This window comes from Apteryx mantelli, chromosome 6 (assembly GCF_036417845.1).
Source record: "Apteryx mantelli isolate bAptMan1 chromosome 6, bAptMan1.hap1, whole genome shotgun sequence".
Lineage (NCBI taxonomy): Eukaryota > Metazoa > Chordata > Aves > Apterygiformes > Apterygidae > Apteryx > Apteryx mantelli.
In genome coordinates this window covers 46,178,851-46,205,960 of record NC_089983.1, presented here as the reverse complement: position 1 = coordinate 46,205,960, position 27,110 = coordinate 46,178,851, and the positions used below count along the sequence as shown (strand labels likewise).

At 37.3% G+C, this 27,110-nt stretch overlaps 1 protein-coding gene across 2 annotated transcripts in view; it reads right to left on the bottom strand.

The window, feature by feature from the left end:
• The window catches only part of ARHGAP15 (Rho GTPase activating protein 15), a 343,348-nt gene that overhangs the window by 112,309 nt on the left and 203,929 nt on the right, over positions 1-27,110 (bottom strand). For both annotated transcript variants that reach the window (XM_067298597.1, XM_013959737.2), the window contains exon 10: positions 17,713-17,811. In XM_067298597.1, the coding sequence (XP_067154698.1) occupies positions 17,713-17,811 (99 nt within the window). The remainder of the gene's footprint in view (positions 1-17,712; positions 17,812-27,110) is intronic.

The window sequence follows — 27,110 nt, the reverse complement described above, 5'->3', positions numbered from 1 at the left end:
CGTTTGGCTGTCTGAGCTGGTGTCACATCAGGTGGTGTTGGGTGCACTCTGGGTCGGCTCTGGGGAAAGAGTTGACGAAGGGAGGCCAGAGACCGACCCCAGTGTTTGCTCCGTTCTACTGGAACAAAACTGCCATTTTGGTCATTATAACTATCCACTTGTTGTACTCTTCCAGTCAAAAGATCACATTCGTGAGGCTGAAAACAACATCTAACATCTGATTTGCAGACCAGTCCCATTCCTAGCCCAGAGAAGGTACTCAACTATCATGGAATGTCACGTTAGATAGCTGCCAGACAGACAAGGATAAACAAACCTGGGAGACTGAACGGGAGGTAAGATTGGAAGTCATTCTGAAGGATGGAGAGAGAATCATTGTCATAAAAAATCTGTTTTTGCCTATCAGTGATCATGATATACTTGTGTCTCTCATTTGCAAATAAAATATGGTATTGAGAAATACTTGAAAATGGCTAAGGTTGAAAGACTGGCAGAAGAGTTCTGATTTTTAAAAAGCAGTAAGAGGGATGCACTTGTAGACTGGCTAGACTGACCTCAGTCCCAGACAGTCTACTTAAATAATTAATTCAGGACTCTATGAACAAATAATTCATGGGGAAATATAATTAATCCCAACTAGAATGGTTTCATGGAAATCAGGGCCTTGTCAAGCAAACTTGTTGCATTTTTTTGATAGGATTGGATTTTTGACAGGTCTGGTTGATAAAGGCAACGGTGTTGAAATAGTATATTTGGGTTTCCATGAGGCTTTTGACTTAGTACCACATGACGTTTTGATTAAAGCACTTGCATTTTATGGAATTAACAGGGCATATATTACATGGATTAAAAACTGGCTCAATGACAGAGCTCAAAATGTGGTAGTTAATGGGAGCTATCAGTTAACAAGGTCATTACTGGCAGCGTTCTCAAGAGTGGAGCTCTCAGTCCAGTGCCATCCAATACCTTTACCAGGGATCTAGACAATGATGTAAAATCTCTTTTGGCAAAGTAAGCAGATGACCCAAAGATCAGGAAGGTATTAAATAATGATGAGGACAAGTAAATTTACAGAAGGTCTGAATTGCCACCCTGAATGGTCACAGTGCAGTAAAATAAGTTTTCATACAGAGAAACACAGGGTAACATTTGTGGAAACTCTGGATGTAGGTTATAAAGGACTTTGGGGTTATTTTAGATGATTAGCTTAACATGATCTCTCAGTTTGGTGCTATAACAAACAGGACTAATGCGATCCCTAGAATTATAGAAAGGGGAATATCAAACAGAAGCAGGAAAGAGACTGCACCTCTTCAGGCACTACAGATAAGAGCCCTAGTAGAACACTCTGTCAGATATTGAAGCAAATAACACAATGCTTAAAATACATTCATCATTTCAAAAAGGGGGTGCAGAGACGAACTTCCTAGGGGTACTAGACTCATGACCTCAGCCTTGCCTAGCTGCAGGACTGGGACAGACAAGCCCACATCGAAAGCAACATGAACAAGATTTTCTTTTGTCTACTATTAGTGGAAATCCAACTCTGCATCAGCATTTAGTAAAGGCAGAGGTAGTGGGGGAAAGAAAGGAGGGAGAAAATGTACTAGCTTTAATGAGCTAAGAAATGACTCTATAGGAGGTGTCTGACATGAGGTTTGGTGAATCTCTTTAGGAAATTAGCTAACAAGAAATAATTCTATGTTTGACTGCAAGAGTATCAAGAAGATGAGGGGCATTTCTACATAAAAAAAAGAATCTAATTTTTTCTCGCAGTAATAACTTCAAGATGCAATGAAAGGAGAAAAGCTTGACTAAGATCTTATTGTTTTCAAGACCCTGTAGAAACTGTTTAATGGAAGCAATTACAACACTGAATATGAGCATTACATACCGAGAATAAGTAACAAGTGAAGATGATGGATGATATACTTTATTCTGTTTCATATCACTTGATGGTAGAATTTCTGCATAGATATTTATATACAAATAAATAAGGGCAGTGACAGTACAAAACGAGTGCAATTTAAACTAGTATACAGTTCAGTGCTACGCAGGGCTGCTGTTCAATGCCTAAATCAAGCTTGCTATGTCTTACATCTTCTTCTCTATTGTGTTGCACTGTCTTTGACATTCAAGCAGTTTATGGTTTAAAAGCCTCAGAAACAGCAAGACTTGCTCAGAAGGCTCACAATGACAAGAAACAAAACTAAGCTTTGAAGCTATTTGTTTTGAATGAAGCCCTCGAACATGCAGCATGTTCACTGTAATTTTGCAGTTACCTCCAAAATATGCTTTTGCCATTCTGATAGTCCCACTACTTGCAGCTAAACAAAGTGACCTCATTGTTTTCCACTGTATTTTCTTTTAAACATTGGCTGGGATGATTGAGATTCAGGAATGTGGGAAAATGGATTCCCAAGCCACGTCCATCCCCTTTAATTCTGAGCTGTAATTTTTGGCTTGGCTTGAATCACAGTCATCACATTTCAGTCTGATTCTCTCTGTAAAGTGATCTTTCTTAAACATTTCTTTCACTCATCATGGGATCAGAAACAAAGCCATTCTAGTCTTTCAGCGAAACACTTACAAACGTCTTTTTACAGAGACTCACAAGAGCTGAATTTCTTTTAAAAATGTTTGAAAAAGAGGAGGTTTTCATTGCCTGATTGTCCTCTTTGTGAATCTTGTCATCTGTATGCCATGAGCTACAGCTATTTTAATCTGTTTTTGTTTGCAATCCATTTGGTGTCCGCCCAAGAAAATGCAGGTGATTTTAATTAACTTACTGCTGAAGATGTGGAAAAATCTCAATTGTGTTACAGAAAATTATACACTTAAAACCTCCCCTCTATTATTTATAACGTCTTATTAATGAAAATGATTACATGAATATATTTACCACCTGATTCATCTTTGTTCACTTTTTAAATCAACAAGGTTTATGATAAAGGGGGAAAAAAAAACCCTACCAAATACAGACCTCAAGTACACATGTCAGTTCACTGGTTTAAACAGAATGGCAGCTTAAAAAAAATAGCATTATTTTACTCTGTGCACGATTGTCTTCCTTTATGCAACATAATTTAATATCTAAAATCACCAAACATTTGAAAATACTCATTTTATCTTTATATAGCATATTAGTATTTAATTTTTTGGATGTTTAATTTATGGGTTTTGGTTTTTCATTTCTGTCTTAATACCTCCTTCACTACTCCTATTTGCTCTCATTTACTGCAGTCACTACTTATCACATATAGGCTGGTAGGTCCATTCTGACCAGTGCTTAACTTCTCTGCAGGAAATGAGTGTATATGGTTCTTATCACGTACACGTTTTCTTTGGTGCCCAAATGGTCTTTCAGGAGCATCAGAGTTTTCAAAAGCTGAGTGGCCCTTCACCAGCAACCCTTTCTCTTAGCATATAAGCAGCCTTATGTCCTCAGAGATGTAAAGCCTAAAATTCTTACCTGACTGGCACTGTGGTTATATGACACTGACTGAGAAATGGGAATTTCAGGTAGAGAATTTTGAGTCACTTACGTGAAAATCAGTAGACATTAAAATACTAGCACCAAGCATTTTCTGCTAGGTACAGCTACCAATACGCAGTTTACCACTTTCCGCCCATTACCATTTCTGTTGTTCTGTGCCTGCAACATACACTGTGATAGTCTAATTTGAATGTGATGACAATGTGGATAATACAGTTTATTTGGGGGAGAAAGAAAGTCTGAGTAAAAGTTGTCATTTCAGGGCTAGCTGGCGATGGAAAAACTCATCCACTCTGTGACACGATCAGAACAGCTGGGGATGTACTGTGGAGGGTGGGGGGAGAAGAGAGACAAGGTATTTTGTATGTTCAAGAAATATATACAGCATTGCCATTTCTCATATCCCAGCTGTGCCTGTTAACTTCTGAAAACATGTATAGCTCAGCAATAAAGCATACTTGACTGATATTTACTGCAATGTGCATTATAAGACATTTTCTGTCACACGTTACATTCTGAAAGAGTTAAGTAACAAGAAAAATACCGGCTCAAGATTATATCTGTCATGGATGAAAATACTACATTTATGCCTCATTGTAATCCATTCATTGGTTTATGGACCCCCAGCCCTCCAGGGAGTGTCACAACTCCACATGATACTGCTGAGAGCTGTATTTTGCTTTTGGATTTCTGATTTAGCTGAAAGAAGTTTAAAAACACATGTAGCCTGACAACTCCCTATTGGCTATACAACTGAGGAGGGTCAAGAGCATAAACTATTCCAGCAAAAGCCAGCTGTAACTTATGCTCGCTAAACTGGCTGAGGATCTGCGTGTTACAGACAGTAGCATACAAAAAATTTATGCATTCTGCTAAATCCTCCCACTTTGGTTAAACTGTGCTTCATTTGGGGATCCATCATCACCAACATCATGCCTGTGTTTTTTGAGAAGCATCAGCACACTAAGGGAAATTGCACTTAGCGGGGGTCTAACTCTTCTCATAGGACTATATAGTACTTTCAGTCAGGTCTACTGACATCAGTAGGGACTGTGGTTAAAAGCTGAGGGACAGATACAATTCTCCAAACATCCCTTACTCCCGATGCTGACTTTAAACAGAATTTAGTGCACAGTAGGGAAAAATCTTTTCCTGTCTTTCACAATACTGAGAGGTTAAATTAGACCTCAGTAATGTCACCTCCCCATTCTCACTAGTACTGCTGCTCATTGGACTTTTAACAGTTGAAAGTGGAAGAGCTGTATGTTTGGGCACATGTAATCTTCTTCGGCCAAAATGGGTACGGAGTTTGCATTTTCTGGACTGTAGTACCTTTGCTTGGCCTGCAGAGATTTTTTTTTTAAAGGATAGCGGCTGAGATAGGATTATATTTAGGACGGAAATTGAGAGTCACAGAACAGCTTCTTCCATCATCTCTTTGTGTTTTAGATATAGTTGAGGAGCCCAGATAGGCCCAATACTCTTCTTTTTAACCAACAGATCCATTTTTATTTGACAGCGGGAAGACATACCCTGTTCAAGCTTAGGTGCATCGAGGTTATCTACCCTCGTCTTCAGGAAGGGGTCCTGCCTACCCACTTTTTACAACTACCGTGCAGTGCAGCGCAGTGGGTGGGACCAGAGCGTTTAACTCTTCCGCAGGGCAGAAGGGAACTGCACAACAGCTAAAGAAACGTCAAGCAGGCACTTGGTAGCAGTTGTTTCATAAGTGCTCATCTGCACGGGGGATGAGTCCTCACTGCATAATACAAAAGGCTGGATCTGTTTCTTGCAGTAAGAAACCAGACCAGCTCAGTTCTGGATTTTTGATTGAAAGAATATGCTAACAGAACTGGATACTTAAAATGGAGTTGAGGCTCTCATTTGCAATTGGTAATGCTCTTTTTTTCACGCGATTTTGTGGGCATCTACATTTCTGTTTGCCTTTTATGGATAGGTGGGAGAAAATATGTAAAAATTAGATTCTTTAGTCTAAGACACACTGTCAAACACCTGTACTACAGTCCATGCCTGTGTGGAAAATGCAGTCTCTCTTAGAAGATAACTATACATATACACCAAGTTACTGAACTCTTAGCATTGCTTATCTGGTTAACATATAAATGTGATAATACAAAAGTGTGTGTATATATATCTATATACATACATATATACACTCACATAGATAGATAACTATTTAATAATATTATGTTTTTCCTAGTGTATATTGCACACATTTAAAGAAACAATGATGATTAAAAACATGGGATTCCTCTGAACTCTTTTTAAACCCTCTTACATGTTTTGTGTGATAAACCTCTAATCCACACTTTCCCTTAATAAGTGAATAAAGTTTTCTTGGTTTTGCAGAAGTCATATTCAGTCCTATGAAACAGTGGCATTAAGCTGTACTGTGTGAAAAGGTGGTAACATTACTTTTAATATGACAGAAAGCTATCGTGCCTAGATATTCTTCCATATGTGTGGGTTGTTTTTTTTATCTTAGCTACAGGACTCTGCACTTATATACATATTTTTCCTGTTGTTCCTGCTACATTTACAGTTCCAAACAGGTTCAGGTCACTTGAAAGCTTTTTTCTGCCTCCATTTAATTTAGGAAAAATCTGAACCGCCACCAAAGCAACATTTGGCAAATAATGGAGTCAAAATAGCTACAGAAATCATAAAAATCCTGAACTGAGTTACAATGACAAATACCATAACTTAGAGACTAGCACGTGCTCCACTGTTTTGATAGAAGCAACTCAATAGGTCACATGGAAATACTTTTCATTTTACAGTTGGACATATATACTACTCTATACTGTATAAAACTAGCACAAACCTGGTGTCTGAGTTACTAAGTGTATGAGACTACTGAGTGTAGTCTGAAACAGAAAAAATTACTTTCTACTTTCAAATATGAAAAGAATCACAATGTAATACAAATAACATAACTGAAACATAACTGAGACAGGCAAGGAATAAAGAAAAGTAGTGACTTCTGAGAAGAAGGAACCTAGTTGCTTACAATAATATGCACTGGACATCTGTTAGCTGAATTTTGGGTGACGTTAATGCATATTAGTATCATTTGATATTTTCATGCAAGATAGTTATTTTAAAATTTGAAGCTATGGGAAGAATTTTGATTTGAATCATCTTCTTTGTATCTTAGTTCTGGCTCCAACATGGAATGATGTAAGGAAGACGGAAATCCAATCTCATGCTTTTTACTAGGGTTCACACGGACCCTCTGGTATTTTGGAAGGCTTGGAAAGGAGAAGTTAGTATACAGTACTTTTCATATCTAATTTCCTTCTTTAGTGAAAATTTCAGTAATCATTAATAACATTTCCTATAGAGACATCCAACAATGGTGCAAAGTTGCTAACACAAGCTCTTACTGTGAGCTATATTCTTCATATATTTAATATATGACATATCAGAATAAACAATTGCAAGTGAAATAAAGATAATAAAAACAATTATGAACAATTTCTGTTGTGCAAATTAAGACGCTTTTCAAACATCAGTATTTTGTGACCATTTGCACAGTATCTAAAGAGAAGGGTCAGATTCTCCTTCAACATTAAACCTGTAGTTTAATGTGTCTTTACTGAGTGATGGTAGAACTGTTCCTATACAGAAAAGTCCGTCACTGGATCAGTGCTGTTATGCAGTTCCTAACCTGCCTTTTCTCCTGATCCAAATATAGTTGTTTATAACCAGAGAACAGGCACTGATCAATATTTGGCTGATTCCTCGCTGTGAGAATAGTCCTGTAGGTCACAGATCAGGGCATTAAATAAAGCAGTTTGCAAGCTCTTCTGTTTTAGTAGTTGGGTAGCAACATTTAAATGCCTAAAGGGCACACTTCAAGAAACATCCACCTTCCTTTCCAGATTTAAGTCTGGCTTACGGTTTAGCTGGGCTGGAGAATTTGAATGATTTTATTTACTGTGTTAAACTGATTAAGGTAGATGCTTGTTTTGAGGGATATAATCTCAGAGAAAAGCAATTTCCATCAGAAGAGGATGTGTCTCATCTTCCTACTGAGGAACACCTGATAATTTTGCACTGAATGAATTGACTGCTGAATTTCTCTCTCTCTTTGTCTCTCTCTCTCTCTCTCACACACACACACACACATATACACACACAAACAGAGGAATGCTTCTTGGCTGCCAAACTATGCGCCAAGACTTTATTCAATTTAATCTCAATCATATGAGTTAGAGAACCATGAAACAAAGTTTATACCAAGTATGCTGACAGATTTTTAGTTCTAGTGGCTCCACGGGGCATCACTACAACTACAGTAACAAACTTCTCTTATGAAAGATTTTTGAGTTAATCCATTTTCCATTTAAATCAACATGAGCAGGATCACCAGAAAGAACTCAACACTTGCTAACAGATACCATACGCTCACCAAATTTCTTTTTTTTTTAAGTAGACAAAAAGTTGTGGTACCTCCAACACCATTGTGGGTTACTGCTGGTGCGGGAAAAATCCTTTGGTGGCAACTACTTTGGTGTGGTATGTCATGTAACACCATGTCCCTTCAGGATGCTCAGATCTAAACATATGGCTTAAAATATTGTGGGAATTTTCCTGGGAAGATGGAAAGAAGAGGCATGGAATATCCTCTTCCTATATTATGGGGACTTTCTTATTTTGTTTCTGATTGAAGACCTCAAAGAAGGCTCAAGAAGACCTCATCACTTTACTCTTGGTTTGGAGAAGTTTGTGGTGATTTTAAGAGCCTTAGGATTACCTGTAAATGGTCCATAAACTGGGCAACTGAACTTTTTTTTTTTTTTAATCCTGAGAGAAAATCTGGATATTTACAATTCTGATCCAAATATATAAAGTTTAACACTGTGATCCAACAAAATACTGAAGCATTTCCTTAACTGTAAGAACATCCACTGACCATTTAATGGGACTGCTCAGGTCCTTACAGGGAAGTCTCTGCGCAACTGTTTTGGCATATAGGGTCTGTTATCAGTAAAAAATGAATAACAGACTGAAATAACATATATCAGTTACAAAGTAGAATGAATATGAGAAAACAGTTTCTAATAACAATATCTGTTTCCCGAGACTGTGGAGGAAACACTGAGGTTGAATGATTTCAAATGTATCATCTATGACACCAGGAAAAAAAAGGTGTATGAAGGAATGGTGAATAGATAGTTGGATCAGACTGATTGCAGCTATTCAGGATCTAAGTGATATGGTTATGCTATGTTATGAAACAAAATGGCCACATTTTGCTCTCATTTACATATATGTCATTCCACTCAAACCAGTGAGCATTGTTTGTCTGCGTGAAGACAAAAAGAATTTGCTTTGCTATATAATTACAGCCATGATCGGTGAGGATCCTGATTAAAATAAAACAATCTGCTAAGCTAATGTACTACTGGAGATATTTAAAAGACTTGTTAATTCCATGGAGGTTTATCAGGCAGTAGCCAATTTAGGGACAATTTAGTTACTAGATTGCTAACAATATCAGTCCCATCAATTCATTGGAGTAAAATGAATTAAAAAACCTTCTCTAAAAGAAGAGAAAACCTTAACATAAAGTCTCCTTTTTAAGCTGCTCTTACCTTGCCTTCTTCCTTGCTCCTGAAGCTTTCTGTTGGAGCAATTTCTCTCACTTAGGTATCAATCCTATTACACTGCAATATTATATGGTTAAAACATTGATGTAACACATCAATGCTGCTGCTACAGCAAATAATTGGAGTAATAAAATACAACTGCAGTTATTTGCTCTCTTGAATTGCAGGCAGAAAAAAGGAGACAGGATTTTTTTAAACTGACCCCACAGTGTTGCATTTAGACAGCAAAACTTTTTTTTTAATGTCTTCTTTTATTGCAGTAACACTTTTTTTAAAAAAATATAGCCTAGTTATAGTATTTTTTTTTTCAAACAGAGAAAACAATCAGTCTACATTTTGGAATTATGCCTTCATAATTTTGTTTAAAAAACCATAAATTTATTTTTAAGGAACAGGGACTCTAGAAGAATCTGAAACTGCTTTTTTTTTTTTTCTTAAAGGAACTTAATGGACTTAAATATATTTTTTGTGTGTGTGCGATCATTTCCTCTAGGCCACGACTCATTTTGTCAAGTGTCAGCTCAAAGTGTCCTATTAATGGTTGAACTGTAAAGTCTGAATATGTGCAGTTTCCAGTGGAAATACAGGCAGATCCTTGTCGGTGATGGTATGTGTACTGTGCCAGGACATGATGCCTCACATCTTCAGTTTACTCAGGAGGAAAAGAGAGGATTTTTTTTTCTATTTTTAGTTTATCTTTTTATCTTTCCCATTGCTGGGAGGTGCATATCCTCAAATGTGAGCTTTCCCGAATCTGACTCTGACCAGGGGGGGATGTCAGGACCTTCATTTTCTCACTGACACAGGGTAAACACCAGAAACAGTCAGCTGCCTTTAGATTTTCTCTAGACTTTTTGTTTGAGCGTGTGCAAATGTCATCTCTGATTTACAAAGTATATTAGCATTATTTTAATATCTAGAAAATGTTGTCTGATCCTTTTTTATTTCACAGGTTAAGTGGTTTATTTTATTTATTAAGCCTATTGAAAAAGATTTTATGGAAAATTCTGAAGACAAAATGCCCTGTTTCTTTCTCCACGTTCACTAATAGATATATTATACAATGCTAGAAAAAGGCAAAAGGCCAAACTCATCTCTGGTGTAATTCCAGTAAAAGCAATAAAATTACACAAGGCATGAATTTGGCCCAGGCATTGTAAATGTTACTCTGGTGCACACTGAGTGTCTGCTTGTTGTTACTGGCAAGGCTTAAAATACAAATCCCCTTTTTTCATAGAAATGGATACATTTCTCTGGAACAGATTAATCAATGAAACAGGTATCAGGTAACTATGACAAAAAATGGCAACTGGTTCAAATGTCTGTCTTTTTTGTTTCTTCTTTAGACTAGCTCACAGGCTACGTTTGCAAAATTTTTAAATATATGTTTCTCCTCTCTTTTGTGCATTGTCACTGCAAGGCTGCTTTTTTTTTTCCTTGCTGTTGTCTCCTTTTTTTCTCTAATTTGTCTTGTATGCCCTTCCGTGATGTTTCCTGTTGACACTTCTTGATATTTTTTCTAACTCAGAATGTGGCTTTCTAGCAGACACAGAGGCCCCAGAGTGAATACCCTTCCCAGCCAATTCTGACTTGGACCTTGCACAACGCTATTAACTGGCTCCTACTCCAAGAAAGGTGGCTGTAGTGGGATTGCCTGAGCCTGAAGACAGAGCTGGTTGAGGAGAGCTTGCCAATATGTTTGCACTAAATTCAACTGCTCTTAATTTCTACTCAAAAGAGAAGGGGAAAAAAAAAAACATTTTAAATCACAAACTTGCAAGGGCTTTTTCTCAGAACTTGGTTGTTTTATATTGCATTCAACTGTACGTTTCAGTTTATGCTTGTTGGCCACTTTAAAGTAAACATAGTTCAATGCCCTCAGAAACAGTTTTCTTCAGTCCACTAGAATTCCCTGGAAAAAGGCTTTATCTGCTGAACTGCTGGATTTTTTTTTGTGTGTGTAATTTTTTTTATCAGTTTGTTTTGTTTCCATTTTTTTTAATTCAGTGCTTATAAAAGTTGGGAGCAGAAGCCTCCTTGGAACAAGATAGAATCATAAAAGACTTCAGGAATCTCATCACAAGCTAAACAGTACAAATTGCACATTCTTCATGGAAGTATTAGCTTTTAGTGCGTGCCTGGATCCAAGCATAATAGATTATCCCAAAGTGGGAAAGAATGAACAGTACAAAATTAGCAGAACTGGGAGCTCAGATCATTTGATGGAGCAATATGATCTCTGTACTTTCAGGGTACTGAATTCTAAAGCAACTGGAAGCTCTATGTAAAATTATATCAAAGTAAGTGAGGAAGAATGTGTAGGCCTGGAAGAAGAGAAAACAGTTTGGAAAATACCTTGTTAAGAAAACTAAGTACTGAAAATCAGTGAATGAGCTTGTAGGAAACAAACTGATATTCATGAACAATTTCTTGTTCCAAGGATAGAAATACGTTAGGCTAAGAGATACAACGGAGAGAAGAGACAAATAAAATAATTATTCAGTGGCAGTGCAGGGGCCAACTGCTATCGGAGACCGCTGCACTGAGACAGAAGCGCAGAGCTGTCCCATGGACCGCTCGGTCTCCAGAGGTTACTCTTCCTTCACGGGAAGCCTTGCCAGAACATACCCTTTAGGCCACCACCTGGTGGTCTTGCTCCTGGGAGCAGCCCGGGAACACTGTGCCTTTGCGGAAGCACCAGACGGTGGTGAACAGCCTCTGTCCAACCACCTGGACTTTCCCACTGCTTCCCCTGCGGCCTCAGCTACGGGACCAAAGTGTTTCTGAGAGGCCACATATATGCAAAATGCTCCGTGGAGGAGCAAGGCGCTGAATACCAGTCGAACAGCACAGAGTGTCACAGACTATGCCAAGAAGCTGCTGGAGGCTGCGTATCGTGGCTATCGATACATTCCTTGGCTGCGTGGGCCTCATGTCGTCTACCGTCCCCAGCGCACTCCAGCAGCTACTGAAGTACACCATACCAAAGTTGGTGATCCCGGAGTGTGATTCATTAGCTTCAGGATTTTTTTTTAAGTCTTATACAATGTATTCTGCCATTAAAAAATGAGATAGTATCATACTCACTTTTAGCTATATAAACACATTCAATATTTTTAATTTTAAAATATTTTTAATTTCTAAAATTGCTTTTCTCTTTGCTTTCCTCCTTAAGATAAGTGATTTCTCCTCTATGTACACTTCCTACCAGAAACCTAACTCTCTTTTAAGCAGGATATGATTTAGAAAGTAATGATATATCACTTTCTTTTTTCTTTTTTTTTTAATATAGGTTTTAAAGTGCTTTTAGCTGCACTTTAGCTTTTAGATTATGAGATAAAACTGATGAAAGGGACACAACCTTCTGTCACAGGGCAGCATGGCATTTGAGGGGAAAAGTAGTTTAAAATATCATTTTTATCTTCATTTCTCTTCATCAAGATGACTGTATTTCTTTACTACATTCTGTAAGGTACTTTATCTCTGCTCATCACAAAATTTTCTTCCTCAATCAGTGAATATTCTCAGATATGGGATTTTGAGTGTGTGTATTTCTAAAATGATATTATGGAAAATCGAATTGCAGTTCTGGACATTAAAAGCAAACATTACTGATTTTAGGTCCTTCCAGTTTTAGGGTGTCAAACTTTTGACACCTTGAAGAAATCTGATTTTCAAGAGAGCAAGTGCTTAAAACTTTTTCCAAGCTGTATCCTCTTGAAATAGCTCACCCAAAACACGAGGACCTGATGGTCACTCCCGAAGTCTTGCTAGCATTCACGGCCGTAACCTAACAGTATGAAGGTCCCGCAAACCTGCAAACCGCACGCACGGAGGTTTTGCCACCGCTCCGGTTTAACGTGATTTGTTCGCTGGGGCTCAGAGCAATGAAACGCAGTAAATAATACATTGGGCAAACGCAGAAGATAACAAAAGGAAATAGTTAAGGTACTATAATAATTTTAGCCATTCTTTTTTCAGGTCACTATAATCTACCCAAAGATAACTAATTGTTCAAAGTAAACATTCCACTCCGACCACAAAAGGAATCCATTACACAAACATATAATTCACAGTCATTTTTAGTGGGTTGTAAACAGTTTGGAATGAGCATAAAATGGGACAAAAATCAAAGTGAGCATTTAGAAATGAAAAAGTGTTTGCTACAAAAGGTCAGTCCCTTTACTTGGCAAACTATGTAGAAAAGCCTGGGAAAATGTTGAACACACAAGCAGTAAGGGAATTTTAAAGCCAACAACCTCCCTGTTTCTTTAAACAGACATCGGAACCTATAACTGGATCCTGTCAAACAAACGACAGCAAAAAAACATAACAGCTGCTAAGAAGTAAAGTTGAAAGATAAAGTTTTCTAAGCTAAGAACCTTCTCAGAAGTGGACTAAAGGTCTTTCTTAAATCTTTAAGCAAGGTTATGGATCCCAGGGTGGCTTTTAGGCATTGAATCAAATATGTAATTTTGTGTAGCATTCCTGTCAGAGCATCCTGTGCTCCAAGAAAAGCAACAGAAAACAATGTCTGCAATGTCCAGTTCAGCATGAAAACGGTACCTGCAATCATCAGCTTTGCTGCCTGCGGTGTCATTTTCAAGTCATCTAGGCTGATTCGAGAACACTAACTTGGATTTGGGAATGGAGGGAGAAAATGAAGGATGTTTCAAAAACGAGATGAAAGTCACACTATATTTCCCCCGAGCATTAGTACCATTACTTTGCAAAAGCTAGAATACGCTGGATACCCTGGGCACGTGGAGGATGCTGACTACTTGGGGCGTTCATTTACTCTGTCATTAGGCACACAGACAAGTGATCCCCCCTGGAAAAGGGTTCAGTATCAGACTATTTTCACACGATACAGCATTGCTATGAGAAGTACTGGCTGGCATTTGGTTTAGGCACTATGAGGGCTGATATTTTTATTTTTTTTACGCGTTCTGCTCATGCCTTTTACTTATTAAAAAAAAAAAAAAAGAAAAGAAACAGTCAGGGTTTTTAAAGGGTCGTGGATAACAAAATAAATATACGACTCAAGAAATGACTGGAAATAATATCTGGCCTAGAAACACCAAAAATCTTGCAGTGGGCCCCACCCTTGGCAGGCCGGCACAGCATGGGAATTGTAGTGCACTCGGAGGATTATCCCAGGCTTTGCTTCCTGCGCCGCTCGGCTCTGCGCAGGCCGGCGCTACCTGTCAGATGCTTTCTGGCGAAAAGAAAAACGGGGGAACTACAGAGAGAAAAAGGTGGCTCAATGGACAGGAGAAGCCCAGGGTCCATCCAAGGTAGATGTCAATGGCAAAGTGACAGACTAAAAGGAAGAAAAATGGAATAGACTCCTCCACGAAAAAGGACAAAGCACTTTATTTCCCTCCAAGTCCCCAAGAAAGTAGAAAGTGAAGAAATGCTAGAAATCTTTAAGTCACTACTAGATATTTTCAGTCTGATCATTGCATGGTAAAGAGTAGATCACATACATGGGAGGTTTTTCTGTATAGAATATCATATTAGATATCTGGGGGGAGCAACACTTTCTGGCTAGACACTATTGACTTCAGCAGCACAGGTCTGTATGCTGAAGTACTTGAGTCAAGATGTTCATCAAAAATTATGAATGAATAACTAATACAGAAAGAGGGAAGAAAAAAATGAACTTGCTTCTAAAAAACCTAAATGTGACAATTGCCTTGCAAGTTTACAAGAACGGGCACAATATTTTTATTGACTCTCTTGATTAAACTATGCTAGCAACTCTGCAATATGGCTGATTAAAAGATTAAATGAAGTAGTGAAAGGCCCTCTGCTTCCCAGCTCTATTTCAATAACTTCTAACAGCAAGGGAGACTGAAAAATGAGATTCCCAACCGAACAAGTGAATCCCTGTCGGACAGATAAATATGCATTGTGGTCGGAGAATTTTAGTAGACCAGGCCTTATAAAGCACCTCTGTATTGAAATGATGAATAAGCAAACAGTATTCAAAGGGACAAATGACCAAAATCTGATCTAAGTTGCAGCAAATTAGTCTCAAAATAGTTCCTCTGATTTCAATGTAGATATTCATATAAAACTGTAACCAAACAGGAAATCTTGCCAACAGATAATGACACTCTCTACATTTTTAATCTGTGGGAGAATATTACTATAGTTTGTCTATTCTATGCAACCTCTTCTACACAGGAAAATGTGATAATTAATATGGTTTATTCAGATCACTGCTAGACTTTCTTTCTATGCACAGTGATAATGTTTTAAAAATCTACAAACAAACAGTGTTTGGTCAGAAAAGTCAATAAGTGAACAGTATGATAAAATAATCATTAAGACCGTGAGCTGATAAGTAAGAACACAATGATACAGAAAAGTATGACTGATATGTAAGTAACATTTAGGGTTAGTCTCCTAAGGCCTTTTTTCCTGACAATCTTTTATCTTAAATGAAGCATGCAAGTAACAGTTTTGGTACAGTTACAGTACATAGATGATATATTTTCTACATAGAAAAAAAGCAACTTCAGGAAAAAAAGCTTTTCTACAACAGCCAATATGCCAGCTGTACTGAGTATTTAGGCCATCTTACTAAGACTATGAAAGTAAACATACAGTTTTCATTAAATGTGCCTTTCCCATAATTGGTACATAAGTATTTCCCATGACTCTGCAGTTGAGTATCTTGGCTGGAGGCATATCTGGCCATTAAGAGGAGGGCTTCAGATCTGTTGAGTCTCAGCCATGCCGGGAGACTTGGCACCTCCACATACTGCTTCCTAATACCAACCCCGGTATAAAATGTCATCAGAAGCTTGCATAAACATTGGACTTAGCTTCACATAAATTACTGCTGTCCTGAGATAGTTTATGCCAGAACTTAGTAAAAACAACACTTTGAGTAAATAGAATGTGAGTAAATGCAAGGATCCTAATCCAAGAAAATGATAATAGAAAAACTGTAAATCAAATATAAACTCGTAAACACAGTGATAAAATGAAATTTGTATCTCATGCCATATGATTAGCTTTTATTTACATACTAGACTAACGAAAAGTGATAGACTTTCTCAAAGTTACAGCAAGTTTGAACGAAACACAAGATTAATAATGCCACACTTTGAAGGATGAACTCCTCTGAAGAAACAGTGATATTTTCATATTCTTCTGTATGCATTTCTCTGGTAAGCATACAGACAATAAACATCTAATTAGGTGTCTTGGATTTTGCTGTTACAGTTCAGCAATGCAGAGCACCTTTGGCTTCACTTCTCCTGGAAGAATGGTCAGATACTACAAAATATCTAGGAAATATCGAGTGCATTTTTCAGAGAACCTGTGCTGAGAATGTAACAGAACAGTCAATTAGACATGTTCTGCATGCCTTGGCATTTTTATAATCTAATCTCTGTCTTTCCCTTTCATGTCCTGAATGTCTCCTTACAATTCCTCCTCTATTAATAGTCACTTCTCACATTTATTCCCTTTCTTTGTCTCTTTCTTTCAACCAGCCTCTAGCCTTCCTCCAAAAAACCAATGCTACTATCTCCCCCTACCGAACAATCTCCACTTTGTTATTCTCTTACTTCCTGCCAATCACTCAGGGAATAACAATATCCCAGTGCACTCTCTGCTACATAATTAAAGCATGAATTTCACAGAGTTTGAAACTCTAGGATAGTTTTATTGCACCTTTCACTATAAAACCAGGTAACAATGATGGAATTAAAATAGCTTTTCCCTTTGTGGTTGGTGGTCCAAATATCATTTTATTTTTCATTGGTTCTCTTGTTCTGAGACTCGAGTAAATGAGAGTGACAATGGGTTCACCCAGCCTTATTCTGAAAATAAATTTTCTATCTTTTGCAAGATATATGTTTCCCCAGATCCCTGGAACAAGTTGTAAACTTGTAACAGATGGTGATGAAGCCTCACATTTTTATACAATACATTTTAAGATTCTGCATCTACCGCATGCACCTTCCAAAGAAAATGACCTTCAATGAGAAAAGATATTCTCTAAAGGAAGGAAGGAGGGCAAAGGTGTTAAGCACATCTTTTTATACTATGAAAATCTTTCTTATTAAATTAATCAAAACTTTTAATAGGAATGAATACTCATTCCAATTTTGGCACAGTACTACTGCTTTTTATAATACCAGTAAAAATTAGGTACCTGCATGTATAAGAAAAAAAAAATTGCTTTCACACTAGCATAACATTTATTTTGGTTGAAGAGAATTTAGGACTTATGGAAAAGTATTGGCATTACATTCACCAGAGACTTCAGAAAGGAAGTTACTGACATTTTATTGATGTTTAGCATTTGCTTACCCAGAGAAAGACTAAAACAACAACATGTCAAATGAAATATAAGGAATAATCAGCATGAACAGGTTTTATTAATGTCTTACTGTATAAAGAAAATGAAGATACAGAATGTGATATAGTTCAGTCCATAACTATATTATAAATTGAACTGCCTGACTTCTCTGGCAATTCAAGCAGAGTTATAAGGTTAAAGCTTTGATTACTAACACAGAAATAAAAAAATACAGTGTTAAATCTTAAGGTACTCACCTCTTCTCTCAACAGCTTCTATACAAAGTCTTACAAATTGGGGGACTGTAGAATTTTCGTGCTCACATACCAAGTGCAAATGGGAGCCAAAAATTTGATCTACATTTGGAAAAAAAACGGGAACATACATTAAAGCATACTATTATTATTAGTAGGCTTTTCGTCTCTTCTGAGCTCTGCATATTAATTAAAAACTCACGTGTGGAAGATGGACAGACAAAGTTAGAAACAAATCCTTTCTGAGTTGTAGTTTGCCAGCTTCTGCCCCAGAGCAAAACCCACCAATACCTGTACAGCCTTAGCACGCGGATACTTCCCAACGGGCTCAGGTTTCAGTTAGCACCCCTCCAAGCCTGGAGGTTGTCACCTCTGGAGTTTCCTTTGACCTGCCATAAAAGGTGAAGGCCTTTCTAAAGATTCAGGTCCCTATCTTGCGTGAATCCAAACTTGTGCGTGATATCAACTGATGGGGCTACCCTGGACACCTGTACTCTTGGATAGCCTCTCTCTTCCATATACACGGAGTTTTGCTCTTGTAATAGAGCACCCTGTGGGTGCAAGGAGCTGATTACTTTGAATAATTGAGACTTATAATACAATTTCATCTCATCTTTACAGTGTTTTTTGGTCATCAAATTACCTATTTAAAAATATCCATATAACTATATATATACATATATATATACATCTGTATCTTTATCTATATCCAGCCACTGTATATGAGTGATGAACTCCTGCTGCTGGCTGTTAGTTCTTTGGAATGCTTTCTTCTGTAATCGAACACTTCATTAGTTCCATTTTTTCGCAAATATTCCATAGCAAGTATAGGGACAATTAAGCAACCCAAGAATAGTGGTAAATAAATGTGCAGGTAACACTGGCTTTTTAAGACAACCATAGTGCACTAACTTGTATTTTCTTTCTTTCCTTTTGCTTTTTATTTGATAGACCTCTAAAGAAATTATTTTGAGAGTGTATCTTCCTTGTGTATCAAAATTTAGGAAGATGGACTCTTAAATGTTAAAATTTTGATTCCAAACTGAATATTATCATCACCTCTCTTAGACATCTGACCCTTTGGTACTCTGTCTCTTTAGAGTCCGCACATAAAGGATGGAAGGCATTAAATATGTTTCAATGAGGAGAGCATGTAGGTCTAACACCAAGTTTACCTTATAAATTGAGTTGTTTCCCTGGTGAATAAACACTTAACTAGGTAATGCTACTTTTTAGTTTTTATGATTTTAAAGTTTTGATCAACTTAGAATGTCCATCTTAAAATATATCAGTATAATCAGATTAAACTTTTTAGATTACTAATTAGCTTCATCTACCTCATTTCCACTCTATATTTGTGAGAAATTATGAAAAGAGCAGTCAGTAATAGGGATGTTGTCAGCTAGAATCAAAATGAACCAAACAGATGAGGGAAACTATTCAATAGGAGCCAGTTTAATGTTCAAACAATAGGACTGCATTATCATCATTTATCCAAAGAGACAGTCTCCATATAGCATTTCAACAGCATATTACATTTTGAAAATTGGCGTAGAGGCTCTGCAAATTTTTGTATAGATAGTTGAGGAGCACTAGCACCATCTGAAGCTCTGGGGAGCACGCCTAACGAACACGCTAATTCTCAGAGCGACGAGATGGCTGCAGTCCTCTGCAGCATTTCAGATTCTTCAGCTGCCGTGAAGCAGGGACGCTTTCTCCATAGCCAGTCCCACCATCTCCCACCATGACTAGTTCAAGAGCTTCCTCCGTAAAGCAGCACACTTTATTCTTTCTTGTTCGCAGGCCAAAAGCCTTTTGTTCATTCTCTGTTTTGCAATGACATTAACTTTGCCTTCCTATTGTTAATCACTATTATTTCTTACCGAAGCTTAGATTTAAAGAGCAACTTGATTGCCTTTTCTTTCCTAATAGCCCTGACTAAGGAACAATCAGGGAAACAAGGCAAGGCGCATGAGATGGTTTGGCAGGAGTTCTGGACTTTCTGATTCAAGATATATATCAGGGAAGTTTATTCCAATACCTCCAAATGTATGTGATCTGCATTTTGATAGAGTGTATCAAAGCCTGAATTAAAGTTAGCTGGAGTTTTGGATGCAGAAGGAATGGAGGATTGGGTTCACAGAACTATACTCAAAAAGGTTGTGTGCATGTGTGGCGTTCAGCATTAGCGAACAGTCTGTTACATGTTTTGGGGTTATGTTTCTGACAAAGCACAGTCTGGTTACATTTTCTTCATAAAACATTTATAGCTGCCTTCAGTGGTAATTATATATACAGAGATTTATGATTAAAATGTACTAGCACTTCCTCTTTTGACATCTTAATTGTTTTTTAAAATTTTAGCAAAGACCTGTCAAATTCTTTGCATAATATGGAATGTTCTCCAATGTAAATCATACTAAAAAGAAACAAAAAATACATCTTATTTGGTGGACAAAGATGCTTGTAAACAATGGTTCAGGAGTAAAGCAAGCAAAGAACTGCGCTGTGTTTAGATGGCCCATACATGAACAACAGAAACCAAGTTAGTGCTTAGAGGTTCAGCAGCTTGCCTTCTCTAACATAAGCACATCATTACCAACTCCAGGATTTTGCAGTTACTCTTAAAATCTCCAGCATGAATGCAGGACACTTAGTAGTGCTGGGTGGAAAATTTGAAATGCCTGGAAACTGTTTTGCAAATCTCATCTACTCTATTACTCCTTAATTTTTTTCAAAACGTGGATTCTGTAACCTCTTGAGCAAACTGATTAACCTCATTTTAGTTACCTTTCAGTATATGGATATAGTCACATTATGTACCCTGCAATTAAGCTTTAAAACACCTTTTCTTTAGAAAAAAAGCACTCATCATTTGAATAGAAGGGGGAGCAGATCAGGCTACTAGTTGCTGGGCATCAAAACAGACTATGGTAAAAGAATCACACACAACAGGTTTGGATTTGTTTTTCCTCTTAAAAATTCGTGAATATTTAGAAGTACATGATCTAATGAGTCATGTAAATATTCTGAATTCTGGGTCTTCCTGAACCACTATCTCTGTGACTTGATCTAGTCAATTCATTTTGCTGGATCTGTTTCTGTACATAAACATGGGAATGGTAGAAGTTACTCTGCCATATTTACACTCTTGAAGGTCACAGGGATAGTTGAGGAAAACTCAGTGAAGATTTATTTGTACAGTATTTTGAAAACAAGGCATTATAGGAATGGTAAGTCATTAATTTTTTGCAAACCAGATTTATGTGTAACTGAGATATAAATATTATTTTCTTATTCTTTTATAGGTACATATATTTTAAATCTCTGTTTAAGGAGAAACTATCCAGAACTTCTTTTCAAAAAATAAGAACTGCTCCCAAAGGGATAAAAGAAGCAAAAAAGGCTTTGTTTGATTTACTTGCGATAAGGCCCTTCAAAACTTCATTTTTTATGACTTGAAAAAAAAGATGTACACAACACCCCTAACCTCCTGTTATGACAGTTTATGTTTCCTATCCAGCTTATTTAACTCAAATGCCTGGGAAATAGACACAATTACCACCTTATGGAATGCTACTTAACTTTAAATGCTCCCCTCTGAATAGAAATCCACTTTATCTTCTCAGAGTTATTCCAGTTTCTCAGGAATAATTTCCTCTATAGGCTCCTGAAATGTTCTTGTTTCATCATTTAAAAATTTAAACTAACAATTGTTCAGAAATATCTTTTATTAGAACAAAGGCAATTCCCATACAGTGGATTCTGTTCACAAGAGCTTGTACAAAGGAGCTGCATACTATGCCCATATACAGCTTTAATCATTCACTCTTTCAGCTGTTATCAATTTAAAACCAATGAAACTCCCACACTGAGTCCATTTGAGCAGTCAATTTTAATATCTTGGGGCATCTGTAGTTATTCTGAATTGGCTGCAAAAGCAGAACTAACAAGTTAAGCTCTAACCATAAGTCTACATCAGGCTGGTAAACCATACATCAAACGCAGACAGTTAGTCAATACTGTAGTATGAAAAACCAACAAGCATTTTTAAGAAGAGCAATATATTCATAATATGTTTGGTGGTATGGTTTACATTACACATCCCTGATATCTATACATTAAGCTTTCTATTTAAGATGGTGGTGTGTGTGACAGCTTTGCACATGGATATAAAATGAGACACCAGAAGAGGAGGGAATGGACATTCGCAAGTAGTATAATATAAAATGATGATTACAGCTGCAATGAATTGCTCATGCTGGTGAGCTTCAAGTTCTCCCTGAGCCTGACAGACCTGCTCTTTTTGAGTAGCTTTTGCAGGCTACAGCAAAGCCACCAACTCTGAGCTGCGCAGATCTAGTCCACGGGAGACAATACTTCTGGAAGAGAAACTATTAAAACAAAATCACAAAAGCCACATCCTCGCTGAGAATGTCATTGTTTGACTGTTTTTGGTGTATATGTATGAGATGTGGCCACATTCAGAAGGAATTCGTGCTTCAATGTTTTTTATTAAAAAGACAAGGAAGGGCATCACTAATACTCCAAATTCTAGGGGAAAAGCTCAGATTCTGACATAAGAGGAGAAGGTATAGTGTTATTATGTCCAAGCTGCTAGAAACACAAATTTTATCTATGCAGTATAATTCAGTGCCTTCCAAAAGCAAATACATGCAGAGTTAATTCTACTGCATCTGGATTTGAACTGCTGGACTACCAGAGATCCAAAATCTAAGCTGTTTGTGTACTGTGTATCTATTGGTAGGGAAAAGGGGGAAAGAGAAAGAAAAGGAAAACAAGAGCGAGGAATGGACAGAGAGGGAGTCAGAACAGTAAGCACCATGACACCAAATTTTTTGGAGAGGGAAGGGAGGTGGTTGGAAAGGGCCATATTCTCAAAGGTGGTTTTCTAGCTATTCAATATGTGCGGAGCTGAAGATGAAGTCAGACATTAAAATGATGCTGATCACAGACTAGGGCTCCAAAGAATGCCACAATGCTTTTACAGTAAGTAGGCCAGGTTCTCAGCTGACTGAAGTCAGCAAGGTTGTCATTGGGGCTCCACTGATTTATGCTAGCTGGGAACCTGGCCAGTCCTTTTAACTTGGAGATTTACTACATATAGTTGGTCAGTAGTGGTCATCAATTAAAAAAAAATTACATTTGTGAACAATTACTATTAAGTGGCATATGAGCTACCAGATATGTTTCATATTCTCAGAAAAAGGAAAATACAGGGTATTTCAGACACTAGTCTCTTTCAAGAAATTATAGGGTTTTACTGGGGATAAGTGTTCATTTGAATTCAAAGAGCAAAAGTCGCTATATTCCTTCTCCAAACAGGTTCCCCCAAAATGAGATATTTTAAAATAAACTGAATGATTTCTGACCATCAAGTCATGATTAGAGCAATGTCAAAGGAAAATCACTTAGCCCAATGTTTGGCCATCCACAGGGTTTGGGAACCATAATTCAGAAAGTCCATGTAGTTGTTAAAAAAATAAAGAAATAAAGGAAGACACTTTTAACCTACTGTCCAAACAAGTCAAAGAAAACATTTCCCAACTTGTCCTAAATTATTAGAGGTACCAAACCAGTTGCTAAATTCTTGCATAACCCAGCAGAATGACAGAACGCACCCAAAGGCAGGTCTTTTGAAAGACAAAACAGCTGCTAAGCCTTAATTTACACTTTTGGATTTCTCATGAGCATCACATACTCATCACAGTGAATTACTCCAGGGCCTGTGGAGAGATGAGAGACAGAGGAAGGATGTCTTCCCTTGTCTAGAAGTAAAATGGCTGGTGATCCCTGTGCCACCAGCCATACAAAACCAGAATATGTCCCGCCTTGTGCTATAGGCTATCGAGCCAGATCACAGCTAGTTCCTTTCGCTAGTAATGGAGTGGCTTTTATTTTCATCTTGAAACAGTTGTAATCATTCCAATTTTTTTTGTTGTTTCGGTTTTTGCCTTCACTTAACTTAGGAAATAAATTCAGTGAAGTTCCCTTAGTATCTAGCTTTTGAAAAAAAGCTAGATGAAGTTCTTGCCAGCTGAATTTTCTGCCGTTCCCACAGCCTCATTTATGTTGTTATTCATGCTTTTTACCATTTACCGAAAGTGTATTTTGTGATAGTCTATTACCGACACAACCACCATAACCTTAAAAACACTGTTACATAGACGCATTTTTTTCTGGACTAGAGAAGCACTGAAATCAGAAAGTTAGCAGGCCAATATCAAGTTGAAGGTTGACAATTCATTTTGGGCAATATTAAATCATGACAAAGCTCAAACAAAAAGATCAAAGTTCATTTATAGACTATAAAGCAGTTTTAAAAGACAAGATTTATATATTATTTTTCTAGCGTATTAGTGCAGATTCTGTAAATTCTGAGAATATTTCAATCCCAAAGAACAGAAGACCCCTGCCCTAGCATATAAATTTGAACACAATTATTCTTGAAACAACACTGTTAAACTGGCAGACACGGAACATGGCTCTTATTCATTGTTTTTATGCTTGCGTGCATGTGTGTGTGTATGCAAACATAAGCCACAGTCCTATTATACAAAGTACTTACTGTATTACCCGTCATCTCCAAAGCTATTCGAAATGCTCTATACCAAAGATATTTTGTATACACATAAGTGAGATGGAAATATGAGAACTGACAATCTTCATTAGAGTTCTCACTGAAGCATAAATAGCCACATACCCCCAGCCTACTGTAATGAATGGAGCCAATGTGCTCCTCAGGCTCTGCCTTCTCATAGGCAGAAAACTAAAAAGCAAATGGGACAGCGAAGGCAAAAATCACTTTTTTTGTCATGTAAAGGTTTGGTGCGTCTTCATTTTCAGATCACGTATAAATAACCTTTACATATCGGTCTGTGACATTCCCTTGTCTGATTACTATCCTCCTGCTTCTTACTCTTCCCATTTTTTAACTACTTCTGTTATTTCTTCCATAGATATTTGATACATATTACATAAACAAAGTTTTGTTAAGAGTTAAATGACAATCACATAATTTCTAGATTTTCTGATAATAGTGTTGGCAGAACAAAGTACCCCAGGAGATCAAACTGCTATTTAATTTTGAAGGCTGTATTCCCAAATTTGGTTAACGCGGAGAAATGTGTCGAGTCTTCTGGCCAAGTGTGTACACATCAGTGACTAACAGAGCACAGAACTGTGTTTAAGTGAACTTACCACCTTAAAATGTATTTACTCATGACTATAATTTACGTGTTAAATTTATTGGAGTTTTGGTTCCAATGTGACATACAATGTAAAAAATCAATATAGATTTGAGAGCTTTATAGTGCCCCTGGCAAATATGAATAGCACTTGATGAAAAGTGAAGGTTTTCACAGCATCTACAGTGCCACTGCATTGGAGTAATTAACACCACACGCTTCATAGATATTTATATCAATTCTTCACTAGCACATAGAACAGCTCTTTGTCAAAAATTTGGTACCAAGATGTCCTGCAAGGCTTTAGACACACTTCTCTTACAAGCCCCTATTTTAGGGGATTTACAATTCTGACAGAAGTCTTTCCCTATGGAATAAAAGTTAGTATGTGTGTTCTCAGAGCTAGAGGAATTTTTTCTTGTAAAAATTGGTTAACATTTTTTTCCCCTAAGAAATGAGCAAATAAATAGTTTTGAGAGGTTTCTGCAACCATTTAATTTACCTTTAGAAAAATAAATAGATGCATTTTATAATATGAAATTTGGCAAGCTTTTAATTTTTAATCTGGATGGTTGCATTTTGTGATTTAAAAAAATATTCTAATGTGAGCCTAAAAATTAACATTTAAAAGTGGTCTGTGTATAAGCACTGCAACTGCATTTTCATAACATTTTAACAGATTAAGGGATAAACTCTACTGAAGACAATGAAGGAACCTTATCAAATGAGCATTTCACGTTGACTTACCGTAGATTGGAATTAAGCCCCGCTAACGAATCCTGCCTCATTTGCATGGCCAAAACCTAATCCTAATGAAACTTCATGGTAGATAACTAACACGTTTTCTTCAAAGTAACATTACTTTGGTATTAAAACTGTGCAGGGTGCTGATTCTGAGTTCCTACGCCATAACATAATGCACAGAATTAGGAGTCCACAGAAGAATATCCCAGGTTGAACCAAGCTGTGTTTTTGAATCAAGAGCTTAATGCGATGGTAGCCAAAACCAAATGCATTTGGCTTTGCTAGAGAGATATATTAGAAGGTGGATTTGAGTTATGCTAATGAGCCTGGATTTGTTAGCAGGGATCACATCTGATCCCTATGTAACACTGCAGGAGATTCATCAGCCACACTTTATTAAACTAAAAAAAACCCTAAATCCAGAAATTAAAAGACTGTAAATAACTGATCTATTACTGTAATAACTGAAACAAACTAACAAGACATTCGAATCCCACCCTCAACTCAAAGTGTACTTCAAAGAGGCAAAAAAACCCTCCAGCGTGTTAAAATCAGATACTATAATTGTTTAGGGACAGATCCTGAAAGTTAGGTGTGTGTGTGATGTGTGAGTGTGTACACACACACACTCACACCTATGTATATATGGCATTTTTTTTAAGTGTCTATGGAGCTTAGCAGCGTCAGTCAGTCATTAAGCCACGTAACGCCTTCATATTCTTTAGGCACTTTTGAAGACTTCCTTATAGTAAGTAACATTGCACTGAACATCTCTGTACGCATCCAAAATGTACGAAGTTAATTCATAATCTCTCTTCCTTCTCTTTAGATCTGGGCCCAGCTGGGGTTTAACTCTCGTGGCTGCTTTAAGCCGCCCTGGCTGGGGTCACGGTGCTGGCTCGGGACAGAGGAGTTCACCACGCACTAGCAACACCCCTTGCCATTTTTGACACACCGCTGGAAAACTCACACTCCAGAGACTGACAGGGGCTGCTGGCAAAATGCCTCTTTCCAGTCAATTTGCATGTGCAGTTGTGGGTTTCACACATAATAATTTGGGAGTGCGTAAATTTTTAAAGCGTTATTCCAGACAATATTTGAAAACGTGGCTTTACTTGATTATTAGTGGTCAGAATGCTACTGCCTTCAAGTCAACTACCAGCTTCTTAGGAAAATACTTATTGCTTGGATAAACTAGCAAAGTCTTTTTATCCAAGATTCAATTTTTTAAGGAAATGTGAAAGTGGTGTCTGACCAACTTAGCAAGAAATTGGAGTACAAAAAAAAATCATGGATTCAAAACAGTTATTATTCACTGGCAAGTATTTTAAGTTGTTAAAATTGGAAAAACGTATTTTGTTGGTGAGTTAGAAAAATAATGAGAGAAGACAGCAGAAAGGATTCCCGCCTACCCTACAAAATAAATTAGTCAGCATAGCATCCGACATT